General features: G+C 35.3%; 3 protein-coding genes across 7 annotated transcripts in view; 1 reads left to right on the plus strand and 2 right to left on the minus strand.

Moving 5' to 3' along the window:
- Positions 1 to 6229: 6229 nt before the first annotated feature.
- Positions 6230 to 24553, minus strand: part of LOC126756029 (uncharacterized) — an 84746-nt gene continuing 66422 nt past the window's right edge. The window contains exons 1-5 of one of the 4 annotated variants that reach the window (XM_050468823.1): positions 17400 to 17449; positions 8302 to 8711; positions 8070 to 8213; positions 7085 to 8005; positions 6230 to 6985 (exon numbers count right to left, since the gene is read on the minus strand). In XM_050468823.1, the coding sequence (XP_050324780.1) occupies positions 6619 to 6985; positions 7085 to 8005; positions 8070 to 8213; positions 8302 to 8711; positions 17400 to 17423 (1866 nt within the window). In that variant the 5' untranslated portion in view covers positions 17424 to 17449 and the 3' untranslated portion in view covers positions 6230 to 6618. Of the gene's footprint in view, positions 6986 to 7084; positions 8006 to 8069; positions 8214 to 8301; positions 8712 to 14328; positions 14426 to 17274; positions 17376 to 17399; positions 17450 to 24553 lie in introns of those variants that run through there. The other 3 variants (XM_050468826.1, XM_050468825.1, XM_050468822.1) reach the window with 3 other exon arrangements.
- Positions 10028 to 17375, minus strand: LOC126756037 (persulfide dioxygenase ETHE1, mitochondrial). 2 transcript variants are annotated; one of them, XM_050468836.1, is made up of 6 exons: positions 17275 to 17375; positions 14543 to 14734; positions 14329 to 14473; positions 10581 to 10947; positions 10393 to 10511; positions 10028 to 10333 (listed from the first exon to the last, which is right to left on the minus strand). In XM_050468836.1, the coding sequence occupies exons 2-6, from the start codon at positions 14714 to 14716 to the stop codon at positions 10278 to 10280; spliced, it is 861 nt and encodes a 286-aa protein (XP_050324793.1). In that variant the 5' UTR covers positions 14717 to 14734; positions 17275 to 17375; the 3' UTR covers positions 10028 to 10277. The 2 variants fall into 2 exon arrangements, with proteins under 2 accessions (XP_050324793.1, XP_050324792.1); XM_050468835.1 differs by having other exon boundaries at positions 14543 to 14901.
- LOC126756032 (uncharacterized) lies at positions 22068 to 23958 on the plus strand. The gene is made up of 4 exons (XM_050468829.1): positions 22068 to 22509; positions 22585 to 23078; positions 23160 to 23526; positions 23595 to 23958. The coding sequence occupies exons 1-4, from the start codon at positions 22263 to 22265 to the stop codon at positions 23780 to 23782; spliced, it is 1296 nt and encodes a 431-aa protein (XP_050324786.1). The 5' UTR covers positions 22068 to 22262; the 3' UTR covers positions 23783 to 23958.

The raw sequence follows: 24553 nt of genomic DNA on the forward strand, positions 1-24553 counted from the left end.
ATTTTCCACTAGAGTAAACGCGGTACAAGACCGACCTATGGTTGCTCGAATTCCCAACTCTGCTAGGCGATTGTGTCGAAGGAATATTGGACAGGAGCGTATACACAGAGAGACACACGGAAATCAATTCAAACTGAAACATATTCACAAATAACATCATATACATATCTGGATTATTTTAAGATGCTACCGTTATGGAAACACAACCATTAGACTTATGTGAAATATGTTATGAGTGTATAAAAAGTAAAAGTTGTAAAAGAACAATTATTTGTTTCGTTAGTTTATCATCTGAAACTTATATTTTTATTTATGTTTCGAAAGATGTTTTACTCGCCTGATAATCGACCGACATTTAGATAACATTATTTATAACACACAATATAAAATTTGAAGTTGATAAGCCATTAAGTACCCGTGGTTTCTACACCATAATTTTAAATAATTATGGTAGAGGAAAACTTTAAAAGACGCTACGAGATGTTTCAGTAACTCAATACATACATACTTCCGATTCCGTCCATTTGCAGTACCTTCTAACTAAGGTTATCGTTCTGTATTATTTTATGATGCCACAAATAATCGTTAGAGCTACGAAACTGTTATACCTTCCATGCAACATGATGCAGGAATATAAAAGCGCTTTCTAAAGGTGTTCACTGTATCGCAAATAATGTTAAGCAGGCCAAAAAATCGTGGGACCCTTCACTTAAACAAAACCAATTTCCATTAAAAAGTCCCTATACTACTTTGGGCAAAAAATAGTAAGACTTTTTATTTAAATTTCGCGCGAAAACCTATTCGTCTAAATATTTTTTTTATAGGTTGGTATAACTGTCAGTGACATCTGTGCCAAATGTCAAAATCAAAATTATCATTAGTGTTTCGTATAAGCTTGTCTTTCTGAAGTACATAAAGTGCAGTCGGCAATTTTAACGATGGGTGAAATTATTCAACAAAGAAGTTCAGTTAAATTTTGTGTGTGGAATCAAATTTCAGGTGCCGAAACGTTCAGAATGTTGAAAGAAGCCTTCAGTGATAATTGTTTGTCGCAAGACAGCATTTTAAATTGGTACAAATTATTCAAAGAGGGTCGAGAGTGCGTTGACAACGAACCACGTGCAGGACTATCAAGATCAACTGATGATCAACATGTCAATGAAAAATAAAGAGACTTGTGGTTGAGAATCGACGATTAACTGGTCAGAGATTTTACTGGCATCTTTGGAATATCATAAGCATCAGTGAAAACCATTTTGAAAAATCATTTGGGCCTAAGAAAAGTACAAGCACGACTGGTTTAAAAATCACTCAAGTTTTTGTAAAAACAGCGTCACGTTAACAATGCTTTCCGACTACCAGGATGGCATGAAACGTATTATTACTGGCGAAGAGTCTTGGATCTATGCTAACGACCCTAAAATGGACGATCGAACAGCCGAATATTGTTGCAAAGCTGAGCCGAAGCCGAAAAAACCACGCCAAAGCAGGCCAAAATCTTAAACGACCGCTCCGGGGAAATCGGTATGGGTCAATTGAAGATATTGAACGAGAATCGCTACGCGCATTGAAGACTATTCCGGAAATTGACTTAACAACTGCTTCGAAGATTGGAAAAAACGTTGGCAAGTGTATTTCGGCCAAGGGGGGACGACATATATTTGGAAGAATAAATTAAGAATTTTAAAATTATGCACAAAGTCTTACTATTTTTTGCTCACAGTAGTACCTTGTAATCCATAATTTTATAGTTGTTTTACGATCTAGTTTCGAGAAATAATCATTGCATTATAGTAGATCATGAATATGAAACATTTTTTTGTTTTATTGGAATTATTAATTGCGTTTTTATGTAATATCAACTTATTGTATATCCTTCAAAATCATCATAATTCGGCAAAATAGAAACTATCCATATTACTTTAATGTTTTAAAGCAGGTTCTTCGGAATTTACTTCTGCAACTTCCTTGCATTTATTTATTTATTAAATATTATTATTATATAAATTTATTATTTTTTTTATTTCCGGCCCAGTATGCGTAAATATTCAATAAAGCAAATATTTGCATATAAGTCTGCTTAGAATTATGTAACCCCTACTAAGTACGCTTAAGTAAGCAAGCTAAGACTAACTAATCATTGCGAGTATGGATGCATATGAGCATGTTTAACCAAATATTTACTTACCTGTGTTTACTGGCTATGTGTAGTACATACCAGCTTACATACATAAGTACACAGGGTGAATCAACTTTTATGTCGGTACGTAGATATTGAATAATTTTAGAAAGAACAATTTTATTTTATATACTTTTTGAGATATTTTCTTTAAATTGTAAATTTTTCGACCGAATTCTTTATTAAAACAACAGTAAATTATCTGTCTTCATTGGTCATGGTAATCTGGAACCAAAGGTCGCCCACATCAACATCCTTCAACTCAGGCACGAAAAAGTCATTAATCATGGCCCTAAAGCATTCCTTTTGACTGCAACATTATGTAGCAATGATTGCCGCTGCCCATACCAAAGCACATCAAACAGAGACTTTTCGAGGATGAGAAAAGTGAGCTTCATCGCTGAAGAAAATTCTCTTACGAAAATCAGTCCATGTCGTTTTGGGCTCACTCAACGAACGTGTGACGCGCTTGATGGTCGTTTGACTTTAACACTGGAACGAGTTGTATTTTGTAAGCCCTCAAATTAAGATCCTTACGATCTTCCATAAAGTGGAAGGACACAGCTCAAATAGGTGAGCGGTGACGGTTACATTATGCCGACTTATGGGTTCTGAGTCACACTCCTTCTTACCTTAGCTTCACTGTAACGAATGACGCAATTCGTAGTCAAGATTCCAAAGGTATTCAATACTTTTATGCCGGCATAGAATATGACGCACCCTGTCTTGATGTAAATTTGCGAAATCGAAAGAAAATTGTGAGCGTGCGTATGTGATTAAATGTAAATAAAGTGTAACGGGCGCGTTTAAAATGTGCGAAACGTGCAATGCAAAGCAAATTTCTTAAAGTTTTCCCAACTGCAGTGAAGTTACAAAAAATATATATTTATACTGTATTTTAAAGCTTACTTGCACGTAAAAAATTAATAATAAGAAGAAACGTGGGAAGGAAGGGCTAAGTTTAAGTATCATGCTAACTTATTTTGAAGGTCATGGACTCCCTTAGTTTTATTGCTATATCTTAATCGCGTCGGCGAAAATTATTCTAGAATCATCCTCAAATGAGGTATAACTGACATAAACTTAACCGAAAAGAATAAATCTAATATATTGAATTGAGGTGAAAAACGGTAACCAAAGGATCGGAATTCATTATATTAGGGATATGAGGTTTAGGACCAAGACCAATTCATTTTTATTGAGCACCAAACCATTCATATAATTGTATAACCTTTAAAAAAACATGTACCCTTAATTTCTTGAAAATATCACACAATTTGACCAAGCCAAACTTTAAGAAGTCGGAAACCATTATATAATTATAATATAATTTTTGATGTTGCTCAGGTGCACCATACTAGAAAACTTATTTTCAAGCAATTTGTAAATACATACATATATAAAAATATACATATATATATATATGTATATATGGAGGAAAGTCAGTCGAACGTTTCAAAATCCTGAAAATCAGTTACATGGGTGCTAAGGAAAGTTTTCATATTTTGCACACTCAACTCTACTCAGCTCCCGGTCTAGTACGATTTTATCCATTTTAGGCACAAAGATACACTGTGAAACTGAATTGAATAACCCTAAATTTTACTAAAATAACTAACACTTTGGCCGGTATACTATATGTGATATAAAGTCAACTGGATGTTCCAAAATCTTTGAATTAGGTAACTATATGGGGGCTATAGAAAGTATTGATCTGGTTCAACTCGTTTTTGACACAAAGATTCATTATTATCAAAGAAACATTTTCTAATTTCAATAATATGTATATCTCACAGATTGACCGATATTTTGGGCAAAAAGTCTGCTATATGAACTGCTGTTCACATATTCCGTATGTGGGGGCTTGAACAGTTTTGGTTGGATTTGGGCATTTTTTGGTCATAAGGATAAGGTGGCATACAATAAGGGCATTATTCGTGTAAATTTCTGTACTGGAATCAGATAGTATTTAAAAGTATGGGAAGTAGGCGTGGTTTTTGTTTGATTTCGCCCATTTTCGCACTGTGACATAAGAATATCAAAATAACGACATCTCCGTTCAAATTTGATACCGAATCCCATAAAACTCTTGATTACCATCTCGAGTATATTTAGATTTCTGAAGCATTTAGCTATTGATTTATAGCGTCTTAAGAAGTTGTTAACAAAACCGACATGGATGGAGTTACAATCAGATTTCATCCATTTTCACACTATCGGTAGAGACTATAGAATTTGTCCTAAACGAATTTGTTTATGCTTTCGATATCTGAATTTGTAGTCAAGTTACTGTTTATACTGACCGAAGGACTGACGGAGAGACACTCACTCAAATTTCAACTCGTCTCGTCATCATGATCATTTTTACATTGTGTACAATTACCCGGAAATTGTAAATAAAACGCAAAATATTTTATTATTTTTCAATATTTATTATGTCGCCTTCAAGGTAATCCCCACCAGATGTAATACACTTATGCCAACGATTTTTCCAGTCCTTGAAAACCTTTTTAAGCACTTTTTGGATGGCCCTCTCTCCCTAAGCAAATTTTGTTTTATCTTTTCGATCGACTGAAAACGGGTTCCACGGAGCGCCAATTTCTGTTTAATTGAAGCATTTTAATTTGAAGCATTTTTGGCTTTAAATACGTTCCAAATCGTTGCTCAATGAGATGGTACATTATCATCGAGTAAAAGCCATGTATTTTTCCTCCACAATTCCGGCCGTTTTGGACGGATTTTCTCACGCAAACGCCTCAACACGGTCAAATATAGCTCTTTATTGACCGTTTGTCTCTCCTGAACAAATTCATGATGCACCAAACCAAGAATATCGAAAAAACAATGAGCACTACTTTGTTTATTGAGCGGCTATTTTCGGTTTCGGTTCGTTTTGCCGTCTCAAACTCATAAACCAATGTCTCATTAGCAGTTAAAATGCTCTACGTAAGACATGCTTACGGTACTCTTTTTGAAAAAAAGTCAGCTCGGGACGTTTTATAAACAAAATATCCACCAAAATCATTCGAGTGGACTCGCGAGAGATGTCGAGCTCTCTTGCCATCTCCCTAACACATGCCTGACGATTTTCAAGCACCATATCCTTCGTTTTTTAATATTTTCATCAGTTGAAGAGGTCTTTCGATCTTTTTTGAAGGCGTTGTACCGTTGTCGGCTTGTGTTTTTGATAAAACTTAATCACAAGCTTTTCTAACATTCGTAGCGATTCCGCACACGAAATTTGGTTAGAAATACAAAACTTGACGCAAATTCTTTGTTCGATATTTTTATCGATTGTAAAAATCGCAACGCACTACTGAGGTGTACCGACTTAACAGCTGTTGTCAACAACCTGGTTTACGGATCGCACCCATATTTGGCATAGTAATCAGGGACAGTCCTACCAACTGCGCAAAATACAGTTTTTTGAAAAATCATTTACCCGGGGAATTTAATTACAATTTCCGGGTGCTTTTTTATCACAATTTAAATATAATTTTTTCTATTTCGATTAGTTTTAGGCCATACCTACAGCCGTTAGATGTGCAAAACAGTAGTACAAACCCTGTAGCAACATGTTGCAAGACGTTAATTTCGGCTGCACTGAAGCTATAATACCCTTCACAGGTGTATTTTTTATAGCACAATTATAAAAAAACTTCATATTGATCTTGAGCATACAGTTTATATGCAGCTATATGCGATAGTGGTCCGAACTGAACAATTTCTCCGAAGCTTGCATTACTGCCTTAGACATGATTCATGCCAATATTCTTGTTAAATGACAAAGCTTTCCATACAAGCCCTTGATTATAAGCGTTCAATTTTTATGACAGTTATATGCTATAGAGCTCTGATATCGGCCGTTCTGACAAATGAGTAGCGCAAAAAGAAATTTGCACAAATTCTGGTCAAATCTCAAAATCTGAGGGATTAGACGAACAGATAGACGGATGTGGACGATTCAGCTCGTTAAGAACTTCGTGGCAAACATAATATACACTGCAATTATACCCTAATAATAAAATTTAAATTTTTGTTTGTGATTTTATTGTGTATTTACATTTAAAATCATTTTGTTACAAAATTGTGCTAAAAACTTTATTTGTACAATTTAATAATAATTAGTTAATAAATATTTGCAAATTTATATATGTATGTGTATATACGATTAAGTAAAGCATTTATGTATATAATTTAGCACACCCTAGCTTCCCTAAGTACTTAATTGTAAACATTGTAATATTTTTTTAAATATTAGGTAAACAATTTGTTCTTTTAAAAATTAATATAAATTTTGCACACATCCGCCTAAAATAATTTCTTGATTATTTTTCGATAGCTACTTGGCTTATAAATTAAATGGTTAAGCCTCCCTTCCCACCCGCTCACTAGTAATGTGTCTCTTCGTTGCGCTTAAAGAGAACATTCAGCAATTTTCATATGTTCGCACGCGGTCTACCCAACGACGCCGTTTGCAGGGGATTACAATTCTCAAAGAGCATCACAGTCTCACGATCGGCTGGTGACTTGTCGTTGATATGTGCTCGTTTCATGGGACGCTTTCGTTCCGCATCGCAGTTGGGTGTCAATTCGACAGTTTGCAGGCTTTGCGCGCGTTGCAGCGATAAACGCAGTGGTTTCTTCGGCGGTGTGGGTCGAACAGCGCGCACTTCTGATATAGTATCGCTGATCGGTTTGGACTCGTTATCACTGTCGAAATCCAGCGACTTGACGCTGCGCATATCGGCTGGCACACGTGAGTGCGTATTGGCTGTGACAGAACAATCGCGACGACGTTCCATGCTGTGCGCGAAAATTGAGAGAGAGAAAGAGATTTTGTTATTAGAAAAAATTTAGAATTGTAGAAAAGCCAAATCTAAGTGATTGAAAGTCAGCACATACCCATTATAGTGATTCAAATGTTCGACGCTGCGCGCATGCATATTCGCGCGATGCTGCAGCGCGCTCGCTTTGCTCGTTGAACGCTCGTAACGCTCACGCTCACGTTCGCGCGCATGCCGCTCCTTCTCACTGCGCCGATAATGGGTGTGTTGCATGTACGCAGAGTCGCTGTTGATCGAGATCTTGGAGGCGGACAAGGATTTCGGTGGCATGCAGGTGTAGGCAGGCGGCGCGCAGGCACGCGGTGTACGCTCTTGTTGCAGATCCAGTTGTGTATTCTCCTTGATCAGTGTTTTAGTGATATGCGCCACAGAGTTGCTTTTGCTCAACGCATTTTGGGTATTATTCTCACCGATCAATTCAATTGGCTTGCCACCAACTAGCGTAGTAATGTAATTGCCACGTTGAAAGATGAGCGGTTTGTTGTCGGGCGGCGTCGAAGGCGGCGATGATATGCTGATGCTGGTCACATGACTATTCGTACCGTTATTTATATGCGCCGCCGTCGTTTGGTTTTGTGGCGTCTGCGGCATAGCTTGGGTTTGTTGTTGTTGAGGCTGCTCCTTCGCCGATTGCAATTCTCGCACTTGCTCCTCGAGATAGGATATGCGATGCTGTAGGCGCATATTGTTCTCTTTCTCCTGATCCAGCTGTTTTTGTGGTATTGGCGCACATTTCTTGCGCAGCACCACTATTTGACATTTTCCCGAATTGCCGATGACTTTCTGCAGTTCCTCTTTGGTGCGACAGGCGATCATTTTGCCATTGACTTCGAGTATGCGATCACCTTTGTAGAGGCCATCACCTTCGAGCGCCCATTCCACATAGAAACCGGGCTGATCGGGTTTGGTGTGCGCGGCCCAGCGGCCGGTGGTCGCATGCACGGCGTGCAAGCTTAGCGTGGCGCCGGAATTGATAATGCTACAGTTATTTTGAAATATTAGTAAATTATTGTTATTGGAGGTTAGGTAAAGCGGTGACTCACTTGTAAATGGTTTGTAATTCCGGCTTTGATTTCTCCAAACGCGCTTGCAAGGCACGCGCCTCCTCCACAATCGATAGCATCTGCAGTTCCTCACGTCCCAGCGCGTATTCTAATTCCGCCTGCCGTATACGTATATCGATATTACTGTTAAGTTATTAAAAAAATATTAACTTAGTAAAAAATAATAAAATTTATTGCATTATATCTCAGTCTATCAACGCCTTCAACTTACTCTGTAATATCGAGTTTCTCCAGCGCACTTTTCAAGTTTTTGATTTTGATTTTCTTATTTTCTGCTTCGGCTTTTAGCCTTTGTAGTTTTTGTTCGGCCGCCGGCTTTTCGCTGTCATCGAGTGGCGGTCCGGTAGGGCGTGGCAATTTGCCCAAACACAATTGTATACGTAGATTTTGTATGACTGCCTCGCGATCTTGCAGTGCCGAGCGTAGTTCTTTCGTTTCACTGCGACACGAACGCGCGGAAAGTGTACCGCCCAGCGAGGATACTTTGCGTCGTCGTCCCGTTGTGGCGGTTTGCGTTTGTGCGCTATTAATGAGGTTTGCCTCGGCATCGGACATTTTCGTGTCGACATTTTTATTATCGTTGTGTGTGCTGTATTTGTTGGAACGGTGATTTAGTATTGTCTGAAAGTCAAAAAAGTTTTGAAAATTAAAATCGAGTTTATAATTTTGTTTTATTATTTAAAAACTCGAATGTTTTTGAATCGAATGTTGTGTTCGGCGTTTTGGTGTATTTTTCTAAACTAGAATGTGAGAAAATACAGTGAATTTACTTCAAAGATTCCAGCTGTAATAGAACGACTTGTCCAAAGATAATAAATAAGTAGAGTAAGTTATTTGATGAATGTACTTAATTATAGAACCAGAAATCCATAGCTTGGGATCCATCTTAGAGCAAGTTTCTGATGAATCCCACTTTATTTCCTGACAGCCGTATAACCGTTGACTCAAATATTTGGTTTTAAAATAAATTAGTGCATAAGTATTTCAACTGTTTAGGCTATCATACTCTCTGTCGCAGTTCTTTACCATTCAACCCGCTTTTCGTATCTGATGACGAAATGAATAATCGTCCATAACCTTAAACTTTGAGCCACACCGTCCTTAAGAGGTTTAAAAAAATCTGTTTTTTTTAATTCTACAATATCTCTAGAATATTATCCTAAATTTTCAAGTTGAGCCGAGTAATAGTTTCGGAGATACAACACTGAGAACTTGTGCGCTCGAGGGTAGCGCCGTCTTTAAACGCATTTTCCTCGAAATTGTGTTTTTGAAGTCGGTTGGCAAGATTTTTCGAGAACTTCTCAACAGATCTTCATGAATCTTCATTGACACAGGTCTTTGAAATATAATTATTAAATACTTATACGAAGGATTTTTGTTATTTTTCCAGACAAATATTTGAAATAATGTCAAAATTTTCACTGAAATTTTGATTTTTTTGTAAAAATGTCAGCCAAAAATTCAATTTTCAGTTTTTTTTCTTCGTCCAAGTTCTAAGTCAAGGTTTTAATTAAAATATTTTTTGCACTTTAGATGATCCCGTAAGGAATTATCCTGCCAACGCGGGCGCATCTTTTTCGAGAAGTCACCGGAAATGGCGTTGCAATGGCCGAGTTTAAAAGTTTTTTCCAAAATTTTCAGAATTTCTTTGTTAATAGTGTATGTTTGTAACAATAAAAAATTCGAATAAAATATTTAATTTTTTATATGGGAAAAAAATGTTTGTTGTTTTTTACACGAGGAAACCCATGTAGCCTCTTAAACTCAATAACCAGCTAATTTCCCGTTAACTAAATCATGTTTAGTATTAAATCTTACATGTAATTTCCAAAACTTCAAACGTTGCTCCCCAAAAAAATATGAAAGATTTGAACTGAAACACAAACCTTTAGAAAATCATCCCTTACACTTTTCCTAGATTCCAAAACTTTATGATATTTGTGCCAATAGTTTTAGAATTTTATTTAAAATATATTTAAGCATATTAATACAATATATTGTTTACATAAAATTATTTTTTATTTTTGAAGAAACGTTTACAAAGCTTGCTGCCTACCTAACAGCAAGGCTCTTCAGATTACTTGAGTCTAGCATGACTCCGTGGTTCTCCGCTTTATAAGAAAGCAAGGCCACACTTCAGCAGCGTATGTATAAAACACAGTTTGCTTTTTAAAGAAACAAGACAAATTATTCCTTTGGAATATCATAGACGCCACATTCACGATTTGCTGGTAGGGAAACATCTGAGAAACGAAAAAGCATTAGTTTTCCTTACAAAAATTAATAAATAAGTGCAAAGTACCGATTTTCTTGGGGTAAGACAGATTCAGGTTATTCATAATGTTAATAAATTCCTCTTTTGTTTTGGTAAAGCGTGGATTGTAGGTTTTCTCCTCCCAAACGCTGCTCTCCATTGAGCCTCTAAAAAATTGAAAAGAATTTATATTTTTCACGATATTTTCTTAAGTAATTTGCATATAGTCTACTCACTTATAATCATGCGCCGGATAAATGCGGAAATTCTCTGGCAATGTAAATATTTTGCTATGCACATTTTCGTACAAGTGAGCAGGATCACCTTCCTGGAAGTCGGTACGTCCACAGCCGCGTATCAGCACTGTATCGCCGGTGAAAATGCAACCCTGTTCATGTATCACATACGACATACAGCCATTGGTGTGTCCCGGTGTGGCCAATGTGTCGATACGGTGACGTCCAAATGTAACGGGATCACCTTCGTTGATGTGTATATCTGCCTTGGCACCGCTCGCATTGGCAATAACCGATTTGCTGCCGGGCAACAATTGCTTGAGCCAACCGCTGCCGGTGATGTGATCCGCGTGCATGTGTGTGTTCACTATATGTATATGGAAATGTTAGTTGTGTAAATATGTTATGTAGTGGGATTTTGAGTGATTGATAACTAATTTGTTTGCTGTTTTGTTTTGACCAATTGGTTGCTATTGGTGAAGTCTAAGTTATATTCTAGTATTTTTACCTATATTATATTTAAAGCTACCTTATGTGTTATTAAGATGGTATGTATGCACATAATTGTGAATTACATAAGTTTGTTTATAACTTTTGTCGTTTTTCTAAACCCACTACGCTTTTTACAATCCAATGCCATACCTAAATCACCCCGAAACTACCCGTTAAATAATTTGCAAGCTAAAATCTCTCGTGCTTTCGTGACACTGATTGCTTTATGAATTAAATATGTAATTTCATGTATATAATTTACCCTAATAGATCTGCCAATTTCAATTTAACAAGTTTAAATAAATTTGAAAATCGTTCACCTACATATAATAAACTAATTTCCGAAAATAATGTTTCGACAATTATGAATTATATATATAAACATATACGTAGATATATAATGAAACTAAAATTCTTACAAATTAAGGTAGTTTTGATTTGAGTGAACTCAATATTGTTATTCCAAAAACTGTGGCGGAGATAAGTTAAACTAAAATGCTCAAAACTGATTACTTGCTTTATAAACTGATGTTTTTTAAAAGCGATTTTGAAGACTTTTAATACATCTATCTAATTAAAACTGAGTAGATGTAACAAAAATCTTAAAAGAATCTCGATATTTCGAAAAAAAAGTAGTGTGCATTATTATAAATCTATAAGTATAGTACTGATACTAAAACAGAAAATATTTAGCCTTCTAGAAAACGCTGAGAGCTCAGACTCACTTACTCAATATATACCTAGAATTACTCGAAATATGCAATTCTGCTTATTCGCCTTATATATGTTTTTTCTTCTTGATTCGGTTTCCCAATATCATTTCAGTTATTCATCGACGATTTCCGAAGTGTCGATCTCTGACGTGAACTATACTTTTTTTTTGTATGTTTCAAGACTGTAATTTAAATATAAAATTTGTGATGCAAATTCTTGAGTGTGATTGACTGAGCAAGTGTCTGATTCTCCGCTTTCCTAATGATTAGACTGGGGGCACTAGGCGCTAATGGGAACATTACAATGATATGCAATTACGAAAAATCAGAAAAATAGTTATTGAACCTTTAAAGTTTTGGAGCACAGTGGTTTAGTAAAGGATGATCCAAATAGAGGCACTTTTTTCAATAGCCTTTTTTTTTGACAGATCACGTGTGAGTCTTGTCAAGCTGTCATGTTATTTTTGTTCAGTATTGTTTGGCATTTCATCATGGAACGACTTACGCCTGAACAACGTTTACAAAACGTTCAACTTTATTACGGAAATTCACGATTTGTAAGGAATGTTCGCTCGACTTATGGTCAACATAATCGGCGTACTGAGCGTACTATTCGCTAGAGCATCACCCCTCTTGAGACCCACCATTCATTACTGGATAATATTCGACCGAATAGATCACGTTCAGCACTCAGTGAAGAAAATATAGCAGCAGTAGCTGAGATTGGACACGAAGACCGTGGAGAGTCAATTCTGCGCCGTTTGCAGCAACTCGGACTAACGTATGGAACGATTTGGCGCATTTTAAGTCGAGATCTTAAATTGAAAGCGTGCAAAATGCAGCTTGTGTAAGAACTGAATCCGCTCGACCTTCCTAAGCGACACCGTTTCGCTCTATGAGCTCTTGAAAAGTTCCATGAAGATTCGACGTTTTCGAGCCAAGTTTTGTTCAACGATAAGGCCCATTTCTGTCTCAATGGATATGAAAGCAAGCAAAATTGATGTATTTGGGACGAGTATCAACCTGAACAGATTCAAGAGCTGCCATTTCATCTAGAAGAGACAACGGTTTGGGTACATTTGTGTTCCGATGGAATCATCGGTTTATATTTCTTCAAAAATGTTGCCGGTGAGAACGTAACCGTCAATGGCGACCGTCAATGCGCCATGATAACCCACTATTTGATGCCTGAAACTGAAGTTCGTGATCTCGGTTACATTTGGTTTTAACAAGACGACGCCACTTCTCACACATCGTAAGAACACTTCGGTGAGCAGATAATTTCACGTTTTGTGCCGGTCGTTTGACCACCCAGATCGTGTAATATCAAAACGTTAGACTTTTTCGTGTGGGGATATATAAAGTCTAAAGTCTAAGCAGAAAATTCCGCTTGGATTCCGGCCTTGGAGCAAAACATCATGTGTCCCATTCGACAGTTACCAGTCGAAATGCTTGAATGAGTCATTGAAAAGTAGACTCTACGGGTGTACCATCTGAGACGTAGCTGAGGCCAACATTGAAAAGAGATTATCTTCAAAATATAAATGCCATAAAATGTTCTTTCGAATGATAACAAACATTCCGCACTAAATTTGAAGTTTCTTTGATTCTTCTTTAAAAAAGGGAACTTCGAAATGGATCACCTTATAGTTACTGAATCTCTGAGCTCATTGTTTAAATCCAAAGTCAAATAGTTGAAAAAAATCGACTGATATATTGAAACTCTCTTATGCATTGATTCTATTAGCTTATAGTTGAGCCTCCTAAAATTGTGCGAATATTTACTTTATAATTCGATATCACGGTAGACTGTTACAAGCACTCAATTTATTTTTCTGAGAATATGACAGGAAATGCAAGTAGTAATAGGTAAACAATGCTTGCAATTAAAACTAATAAAAATTATGCAATGCAATACGGGTTTTGCAAGATAAGGTGTTAATTATCGAAATTGTAGAGAGCAACTCGCTTGGGGCAATTTTCCGACTCTACAATTGTAATTATTTTCTCTAATTCTTGTAAGTTTCGCTTGCAGCAGACTTGAAATTATTTCTGCTCAGTTTTATTCTAATACTTCATTTCAATATTATATTCAATACTAAAGAAAAATGTCACTATAATAAATATATTCTATAATTTGATTTTCCACAACAACAATTGCTTTGCCCAAAGTCCATTAACATCACCTATAATTAAGCGCTCTATTGACATTTTCAATTATTACTAATTGTTGATAAGTGTAATATGAAGAATTTTGTTTTTATAAAATGAAATATTGGTCTACGATGAGTCTACACACATCTTCTATTCTACAAACATACTACACACATACATACATCTACTATACAAAGCGTGCGGTAAGCACATTTTCGTCACTAAATTATAAAACCTATTTGGAGCGAAAGATTTCATCACAGATCTCTAAAATTACGTTGTCTGCATGTTAAAAACTCATTAAAGATAACAACAACTACGACATCACCGAGCAACAAAAAAAAAAAAAAAAAACAATAGAACAATAGAAATCTTGTATTCATACTCACAGGCATATTTAAGTGTAAAACCCAGATCCTTAACTAGGCTTGCATCCCTTTTCGCCTTCTCCAGTACTGGATCAATAATCACCGCCTCTCTCGTATTCAAATCGGCCAGCAGGTATGTATACGTCCAGGTAGCTTCATCGAAGAGCTATTACAAATTATTTTAAACGTTTAATTTTCATTGAGGAATTATTACTTTTTGTTATTTCGCACTCACCTGACGGAAAAAGAAATCTTTTGTAAATGGTGCCGGCGAAACCATTTTACTGCCACTGTCACTATGCTTCAGACGATATTGTTTTAGTAGGACAGGTGTTACACTCGTATTTTGTACTTGTTGAACTAGTGCTTGGCGGAAAGCCGAGAGCAAACTAAGCGCTGGCAGCCGCATGTTGTTGAGTTTTTATTGCTGTGAAATAATATGTTTACTATTTCCGAATGACTTGACGTTTGTTGAGTGTGTTTTGTGTGACTATGTAATACTATGTCACTCAGAGCGATAATTGTCAACTGATAGAAGAGGAGGCGAACGTTGTATACAAATATATGTGGACAGTGGATTACAAACGACGATATCTAAAATAAACAATGTAGTGTAAGGTATGCCATAGTTCGAGCGGAACCGAACTGGTTTGAGTGGTTCAAGGGAGTGTCAAATGTTTTTATTTCAACTTCTTGCGATTTCTCAGGTTGTCAGCGTACATATGTATATCGTATACTGAAACAAATAATTCCGCTGATATATCTAACTTACATATATACATATGTATGCCTACTGTCTAAATTCATGTATATTGACTAACCATCCATGAGCCATCAATTTTAGTAGAAAAAAAAAAATAACAATAGTAAGTGACCTATAAAACTCCATCATAAAGTTGAAAATCTCTCTGGAAAATGCACGTTGCATGAGTTCTACTTGCAGCGGCCGAAAATATTCCTGATGGTATTTTTTAAAAATGTGCCCAATTGACATTCCTTGGCTGAATAAAAAACCGGGCCCGTTCCATTCACTTAGACACGTCTATCGTGGGGACGAACGGAATAGACTGCAGACGGAGCTTCTTGGAGCGAAGTCGATCCAGAAGAGGTGTTGAGAGATTTTTCTCAGTATTGTATCCATTCCAATAGCAGAGCTGCTACATAGGACTGGAGCCCGCTGACAGTGCGTTCAAAGCTAGTCAAGGAGTGCATGACCTGTTTAGTATTAGCATCAATCAACTTCCACACTAAATTTGTCTGGCACAACGACATCGTCGGAAATTATAAAGCCGGAGATATTGTAAGAAAACGCAGCCTTATCCAAATTCCATCAGGGCTTTCTGTGTTTTCGTGCTCTCGGGCTGGATCTATGGACCTCGAGCGAGCTCAGCAAGGGTTAGTCAGTAAGCTGCACTTGTGGGGTTTCGAAAGCCTTCCGTTTCAGTGTGGAACGTTAATGGTACATTGAACTTTTAGCTAGGCTCTCATTCCCGCAATGATTAGGGTAACGGGGAGTTGTTTCAATGGCATTCACGCTTTTTGGGGAAGATGAGGTGGAAACATCTCGATATTTTCTCCTCAGTGTCCAGCTTTCGTCAGACCAAAGTTGAAGCATATCTTTTTCCACACTGATTGATGCATAATTAGGAGTTTTCGGCATTACAACGGACAGGCGTCCGAAGCTGTCCAAGTGGGATTATTCTTGGTCTCTTCAGAAATCAGCCTATTTACCTGACCTAACTTATGGGAGCTTTTTTAGATGCTGCTAAATAGCTATATATACTATTTTGTCAGGACAGACTTCGTATATTCTTATGTGGTTTTTGAGACACATAAACCCGATATTGCATATTCGATTTCAAGGAATGTCTGAAGGAAATATATTACAGACTGTTGAACGACTTGTTGGATAATTTACTTGATATCTCTGGTTTGGTGTGCTTACATGTTGAAATATAGACTGTTTGATAAACTGGTCGGATATCTAACTTTATCAATTCGCATCGAAATCGATCATTTTGTATTCAGCATATAGTTGACAGTAGAATAATATAACAATATTAAAATGAAAACAAAAAAACTTGAAGTTATGGGTAAAACTAAAATAATTATAGCTATTATATCATTTGAATACAAATTGTGCTAAATTTTGATATTACACTATTTATTTAAAAACTTGTTTTTTCTGAAGTTACGCTCTCTTCGTGTCATCTCAATTTGTTCTATGTACAATACATTGTGTTGACTGTTGCTTCTCAAAATGTACATTGATATATAACGACGTTTTCAGTTCATCGTGTAAATATATATGTGTATATACGCATATGTAATCTCTATGTATATGGTATAATGAACCCACCAAAATGGTCTGCAGTAGAAATATGGTTTTCCTCTCTGTCAGTTTTTGTATTAACCAGCGTTTTGTTTTCGTTTTCAATGGACATTACTTAAGTATATTAAATATCTTTTCTATATACAGTATATATATTCGTACACAAATATATGAATATATATATGCGTGTATATGTATATGATTGAGACCACTCCAGGAGGTGTGTGTACAAGTTCCCATGCACGTTCACCAACTTTTTAATATTTATTCGCATTAAGTGTGCACAAACATATGTATATCTTTTAATGCATATACATTTGTATGTACGTTATATACATATACACATAAATACACATATTTTTTCAACTTGTTGTAGCCACGCGTAGAGCCGGCTGTTCCGGCACTCTTTTTTGTTATTTGTTGACAACTTGTGTGTGTGTGTGTTTGTACTCCTTATTTGCTGTTGATTAGCAAATATGTACATATGTATGTCTGAATACCAATAACCAAGCGTAATCATTTCAAGAAGTTAATCGATCTATTATCCTTATCATTTTTTTGTCGCCAATTTAATACTTTTGATAAGCATATGGTAGAAATTTCTCCATTTTCTTTACCAACATTTGTTCACTTACATTTTATTGTAATTTTTTACACATAAAAAACAATGACAGAAAATTAAAAAAAAATATATATATTTTACAAAACCAATATTATATTTTTACTCAAAATCGACACTTTTTTACACGAAAACATTTACCGCATTTATTAAATACACGAGCATGCTCTCCGGAAAGCAACTGCGGACTCGACTGGTAGGCAGCTAAATATCAAGCAAATTTTTCATATGTCAAACACAATGCTCAAATACTTTTATGGTAAGCAAAAGCTCCCATAAAAGCTAGCAAAAGCTCCCATAAAAGCTGGCAAAAGCCTATAATTTTTGTTTTTCTCTTATTATTATTCATTTATTTTAATTTTTTTTTCAACAGCTTGACTACTCTCTGTACTAATTGAATAACGTTAAAGCGTTCTTAACGCAGCAAGCATTGTTATGTTGAGAGTAAACTAATATTCACAGCTACTTTTTTTTTTGTCTAAAAGTTGACATTTCTTGCGCTCTTGCGCTCTCTCACAGTCATTCAAGTTTTTAACTGCTTATTACGCACTAATTAATTAAGTATGAGAAAGCTCTAAAATTAATTACTAGCTTTAAAAATGAAGTAAAAAACCGGTAGTGGAGATCCCTACCGACAAATAATCATTGGTAATATTATGAATTTAATTTTAGGCATTTATATCGTTACTTAAAAAGTTGGTTGGGTTTCCTCGGGTGAAAAACAGCTTTTTTCTAAAATTAGTTTATCATATAAAAAATTAAATATTTTATTAAAACATTTTATTGTTACAAACATACACTATTAATAAAGAAATTCAGAAATTTTTGGAAAAAAAGGTTTAAAACTCTTTGTCAAAAGTATGCTCTATAATGTAAAGAAGGTTCGAATGAAGTTACTCGATCCATATTTAAAGAATAAATTCTCAAAAAAAAGTATTTTTTTTCCAAAAAATCTTTTGTTGTTTGTCACACTGGGGGTGTGTCACTTAATAAATTATTAAAGATTATTCTGATCTATTATTATATGTATGTATATTTCCAAAACTCGTACGAGTTTGTTTGCAGATATCGAATAATAATTTTCGGATCCCTATAGAAATTTATTAACAAAAACAAAAAAAAATGTTTGTCATTTACATTATCAAGTGAAATGCTAAGTCGCGAAAGCTTTCGTTAGTATCAACAAGCTTTCGAAATTTCATTGAAATAAGTAGAGGAGCTTCCGTTAAATTTTGTAAAAAAGGACTGTCTTTTTGTCAGCATGTTATGTACAAATATGCGAACTAGTCACTCAGTTTCTTAGATATTGATTTGAAGCTGCTCTTTAGTCGGACTCTCCGACCACTATAGGTGTCTTAAAAACTGAATGATTAGAATTGAGTTCTTGAGAATACAAATTTTAAAGATAGACTCACAAAATTTGGCAATAATCAATTTTTATGGCGATGCTATAATCCCGAACAAATTGCTCAGCTCGGAGCTCTATAACATGCAGCTGCCATTCAAACTGACCGATCAAAATCAAGTATGAAAGTGTTTTTATTTGACAAGAAATCTTCACAAAATTTGTAATTTTTGTTCAAAGCAAGACTATAACCTCTTACTAAATTTTTGATCGAAAGTCAAAATCAGTCCCGTTACATATGTGTGCATAAGTCCGCACATTTTCATTAGCATTCAAAGCATTGAGTTTGGTGGTTAAAGTGAAAGGAATGAAATTTTGTTCAAAAATGGACATGTGAGCATGTAAAAAAAAAACAAAAAAGATTCAACAAAGTCATTGGAAAAAAAAGAATTCAAAAATGCGGGGGGGTTTCTCAATCGATAAAAAATACGACTTCAACAGAACAAACTTTTTCAAGATTCTTTCAACTAAAGGAAATAAACTAAGCCACCTAGTTTTGGAATGGGACAACATAGGCTCGTACTCAACTTGAAAAAATTCGTAAAATGTTTTTAATTCTTCTGTGTTCAAAGTGTAAATTTAAAAAAATGTTTGAACAATTTGAAGGGTATGATTTCAATGTCAAAAGCTGCATCGAGTTTGAAACGATGCAAGCCATAATGAGCAGAATTGTGCAAAATGTGAGCTGGGCAACCGATTTCTACAAGCCCAGTTATTGAAATCTCTTTTTAACAAAGAAAAAACATTTTGGGATGTTTTCTCGATTCAATCCACCGAAATTGACAGTGGCAATATCGGCTGCAAAAGCTGATACTTGTTCCTCCAATTCTTTTTTTCTTAAAACTGTCGTATTTAATTGGTTACAGTGGCAAAAATTAGGGAATTTTCACGAAAATCAGGGAATCAATGCCGAAGGTCAAAATCAGGGAATTCCCTGACAAATCAGGGAATATGGTAACCATAGCTATAAGAAACGGTATTACAGCTTACTGGTTTTTACACCGTTTTTTCTACCGATCTTCACAAGTCTTGTATTAAAAATAGAATAAAATCTATTGTCATGCTGAATTTGAGCTTTGATCGTGTTGCATACAAACAAAAGTAATTAGTATGTAATGCATATGTAAATATAAGTTTAATTGGCAATGCCTGATTAAAGTACATAGTTCCACCAAAAATATGTTGCATGTATTTAATTAAATACTTATATGTATTAATAATTAATATCGAGCAATCAGGTAGATAAAATTCAAGTTCATTAAACAGTGCTGAAAGCTTGTAACAACGTAATTTTTTCAAAAACTATTATGTTAATTATAACAGTATTCCCCATTTGGTTTGAGTCACCTTTCGGGTGGGAAAAAGTATTGCGTAGACATATTAAGGTTGGAGATTCATTGATTATTTCGAGCTAAATACGGACAATTTTCATTTTTTTCATTTAAGGGGTTACATGGGTTTCCTCGGGTAAAAAACATATTTTTTTCAACAAATTTTTCTGAAATAAAAAATTAAATATTTTATTAAAATTTTTTATTATTACAAACATACACTTTTAACAAAGAAATTTTGAAATTTTTGGAAAAAATGTGTTAAACTCGGCCATTGGGACGCCATTTCCGGTGACCCGTCGGAAAAAATGCGCCCGCGTTGGCAGGATAACTCCTTACAGTATCAACTAAAGTGAAAAACTTGGACGAAGGAAAAAAAATGAAAATTGGAATTTCGGCACTTCATTTTAATAAAAAACTTAAAAATTTCAGTGAAAATTTCGCGCCATTTTCTTCAAAAAGTTGTAATCGAAAAAATCCTTCGCCTAAGTTTATGAGGATTGTATCTCAAAGATTTGTGTAAGTCTATGAGGATTGTATCTCAAAGATCTGTGTAAAATTTCGTGAAGATCGGCTGAGTAGTTCTCGAGAAATCTTGTCAACTGACTTCGAAAATAGTTTCGAGAAAAACGCGTTTAAAGATTTGAGTGACAATAAAAGTGAGACATATGTAAGTGCACAAGTTCTGGAGGCTGTATCTCCGAAACTATTACACGGATTAACATGGAAATTTAGGACAATATTCTAGAGGTGTTGGAGAATTTAATAAGATAATGAAAAAAATTAATTTTTTTGATGCCCGTAAACCCATGTAACCCCTTAATGGGTCAGTAGGGTAATCTGGCCTGTTTTTTTGACATTTTTTTCATAGAAATTTTTATTCTACAATAGAACTTTTTTCACATATCATGATTTGAGTGTGTTTTGAGAAAAACGCATTTAAAGTGTCCGACCATCGAGCGGTATTATTATTTTTGGGCTTTTTTCGAAAGCTTCGAATGGTAAAGTTGGTTTCTACATTAATTCTACGGGTATAAACGAACAGAAAATGCAAAAAAAATTTAAAAAAGATTACCCTACTGACTCTTTAAAAAAATTAATATTTTACACAACCTTTTTATTACGCATTTTTAACATAAAAATCGATTTCCTGTGAGATAGATATTTATTACAATTGATTCACAGAAGCCAAATATAAAATTGTCTTACTAAAACTATTAAATGTATTATTTAGTAGAATAATATCTTATTTCCGAGCATACGTTCTTTATAGAGTTCTAACTAAATATTATTGATTATATTCAAACTTAATTTTATCAAAACTCTTCAAACAAAATTAATACGATACGTGTTAAGCGGCACTAACATAGGTAACACGGGGTCAAACGCGGTTTCCGGTTCTGAGTCGAGGGTTACTCTTAAAAGCTCCAATCCTCTGAAAACTCAGAAGGATTTTAGCTTTAGGCTATTGGATTACTGCAGTCTTTTTCAAGCAGAAGTGGCTGCTATCAAGGTGGCGGTAGACTTACTGCTACGAAAGGCAGTATCTTTTAAGAAACCGAGCATTCACTCCGACAGCGAGCGCTGAGCTCGTTGCTGTGCGTTCAAAGCTAGTCTAGAAGTGTCTGACCTCACTTGTGACCGAAAACAAAATATAACTTGCTTATTTTTTTTTTTACTTTTTCTTCTTTCAAATCGAAGGCTTTATGCGAATTTCATGAAAAGTCATATATAAGAGACATTTCTGCATTTAATTACATGTTTTTTTTCTGTAGTGCAATGAAGTAGTGTATACTGTACTGAATATTTAAAAGAGAAAAAAAATGATTAGAAAATCAGACTTAAGTACATGTGTGCAAATTATATTTAATATCACATATATGAGATTTTCTAACGGAAATACTAAATCCAAAGTAAATACTATAATAATAGAGTGAGCGGAAATGTTCATAGTAGCGGTCAGTTTATCTTTGAAATAAATTAACTAAAAAAAAGATCTTCGAAAATATCAAAATTTCTGAATGACATACATACAAACACCTATAAAGGGTTAAATTAACTACGAAACATCATCACAAAATTTTCGTTATTAATGCTACGGCAAAGCACTTTTCCAATAGTTATACTCCGTACAGAGATCGGTTTAGACGTGGCCCGCGCACATTGTATTCTTTAAAGCTCTCTTAGTCAAGTTAAGTGAAAATTGTTGAGTGTAAAAAGCATAAACTTACAAAAGTAAGATGTCAGCGACAACAGAAGTGTGTACAAATGATCCTGCGGAAACCATTAAACGCGCAACGGAAACTACTAACAATGGTGCTGCAGCCAAAGGACGCACCTAATGCTGGGGGTCTAGTCCCCGAATGGCTGAAAGCGGAACTATTTGTAGATCTGCTGCAGAAAAACGTACCAAATTTTAAGAGCATTAAAAATTTCACTGCCACAGTGCCGGAAGGCGCTGGCGAAAATTACGGCACACTCTTGGTTTCGGTGAATTTAGACGCAGAGCTTGAAGGCAAGTAAAAATGAATTTATTGCACAACTTGAAGAAGCATCTAAAATTGTATTAGTCTATTTGTTTGTATTTTAGATTGCAAAATGCAAAATTTCTCATATGTGATGAAAGTGTCCATCGACTCGGTGCGGGAATTATTGGCGTATAGTCATAATATATTTGAAACAGAAAGTGTCATGTATAAAGATGTGTTACCGGAAATGGAGCAAATGTATAGAGATGCGGGTATTGACGTGAAATTCGGAACAAAATATTACGACATAAAAACGCCATTCAAATTCGGTGTTACACTCATGGAGGATTTACGTCCGCATGGTTTCAAAAATGCCAACCGTCTTGAGGGTTTCGATATGGAACACACCAAGGCCGCACTGAAAAAGTTGGCACAATGGCACGCCGCTTCAGCGGTGCGTGTTGAAACCAAAGGACCATATCCGAATGTAGTTAATGATGGAGTGTTTAACGAGGCCGTGTTAGCAATGATGGAAATGATGGGTGAATTAACGATGCCAATATATATGGAATGTGTTCGTACGTATGAGGGCCATGAAGAGTACTACGATAGTTTGGTATGTGCCGAGGCTTTAGTTTTATGTAAAGGAAGTGTGTGGTTTTGTTTTTATTCTATTGTTTTTTGTTTTTTATTTTAGCAACGAAGCCATGAGCGTTTTGCCGATGAATTGCGTCCGCTGCTGACAATCGATCCAAATGAGTTCAATGTTTTAAATCATGGTGACTTTTGGATCAACAATGTTATGTTCCAATATGATGACGCGGGTAAACTTAAGGAAACTTACTTCGTTGACTTTCAGATGACGCGTTATGGTCCACCGATAAATGATCTATATAGTTTCCTGCTATTGTCACCGAGCCTGGATATGAAACTAAAGCATTTCGATTACTTTATTAAATACTATCATGATAATTTGATTGAGTACTTGAAATTACTGAAATATTCCAAAAAATTACCCACCCTGAAAGAAATCCATCTAGCCATGCTTAAATATGGCAGTTTCGGTGAGTAAAAAGTGGAATATCAAATGAGCTTTATTATCTCTGTAATATTCTTTGGTTTTTCTTCACAGGTGTGAACACAGTTATTACTCTATTGCCCCTCGTGCTGCTCGAGGCAAATGAGACAGCTAGTATAGCCAATATAATCGGCGATTCAGAAGAGAGCAGAGCGCTTAAAAAGGCGATGTATACAAATTCACGTTATCGGGAACACGTTGAGGTCCTGTTTCCTTGGCTTTATCATCGTGGCGCGTTTTAGTGACTAAGCTACAATAATTCGATCCTAATAGAAATTTATGTAATCTGTATTCACAGATCTATAGCATATATTTAATTTTAATTGAATTAAATGTATTTGTACTAGAAGAAAAATTGTTTGGTCTAACTGATTTCCTAAATTGAAATTTATTTTGGTCTAATGAAGAGAGCTAATAATAAAACACTTTATGTAAATACAATATAAAAGACAAATTCTTTTCAACGGTTGATTTGCCTGGCGCAGAGCCCATATTCAACATTATTTTTTTCCCAAAAAGCAATGTTTTATTAATATACGAAATGCTTTTTGATCCATTTTTTGTAAACCAACACAAGTGCTTCAACCAAAATGCTATATCTCATTAACTAATAGGTTCCTAATTAGTATCATACGTTTCTTTTAAAGCTAGGGGCTGACTAGAAATTATATAGAGGGTATTAGTAGTACCATCTATATATCAGCCACACTAAAGCGTGGACTAGTCGGCCAAGTAAAATAAATAGCTGCTACGTGTCCTTATATCTTCTTCATGAAACCTAAGTTTAAGTGATTAAGAAAATCTTTGGAATAAGTTCATACATTAAATGAAGAAATTTATGTACATACCTAAACTTAAACAGCTCAGTCATCAATTGTATCTTTATCTTTATTGTTTATAAATAATTTGCAAGTCATTCTTTCTAGATTGTACACGGAAGTTGCTTGTGACCGATTATTTGACCAAAAATCACATTTTAACCCTTAATCACTCCCCGTATTCACCTGATATGG

The sequence above is a fragment of the Bactrocera neohumeralis genome, chromosome 4 (assembly GCF_024586455.1).
Source record: "Bactrocera neohumeralis isolate Rockhampton chromosome 4, APGP_CSIRO_Bneo_wtdbg2-racon-allhic-juicebox.fasta_v2, whole genome shotgun sequence".
Classification (NCBI taxonomy): domain Eukaryota; kingdom Metazoa; phylum Arthropoda; class Insecta; order Diptera; family Tephritidae; genus Bactrocera; species Bactrocera neohumeralis.

Bases quoted from the DNA above. Each gene is read 5' to 3' on its own strand.
- LOC126756037 (XM_050468836.1), bottom strand. From the start codon at position 14,716: ATGCGGCTGCCAGCGCTTAGTTTGCTCTCGGCTTTCCGCCAAGCACTA. The intron at 14,474-14,542 runs GTGAGTGCGAAA...AATTTGTAATAG, and splicing joins AAGATTTCTTTTTCCGTCAG to CTCTTCGATGAAGCTACCTG. The intron at 10,948-14,328 runs GTGAGTATGAAT...ATATACATATAG, and splicing joins TTTTACACTTAAATATGCCT to TGAACACACACATGCACGCG.
- LOC126756032 (XM_050468829.1), top strand. From the start codon at position 22,263: ATGATCCTGCGGAAACCATTAAACGCGCAACGGAAACTACTAACAATG. The intron at 23,079-23,159 runs GTATGTGCCGAG...TTTTTATTTTAG, and splicing joins AAGAGTACTACGATAGTTTG to CAACGAAGCCATGAGCGTTT. The intron at 23,527-23,594 runs GTGAGTAAAAAG...TTTTCTTCACAG, and splicing joins GCTTAAATATGGCAGTTTCG to GTGTGAACACAGTTATTACT.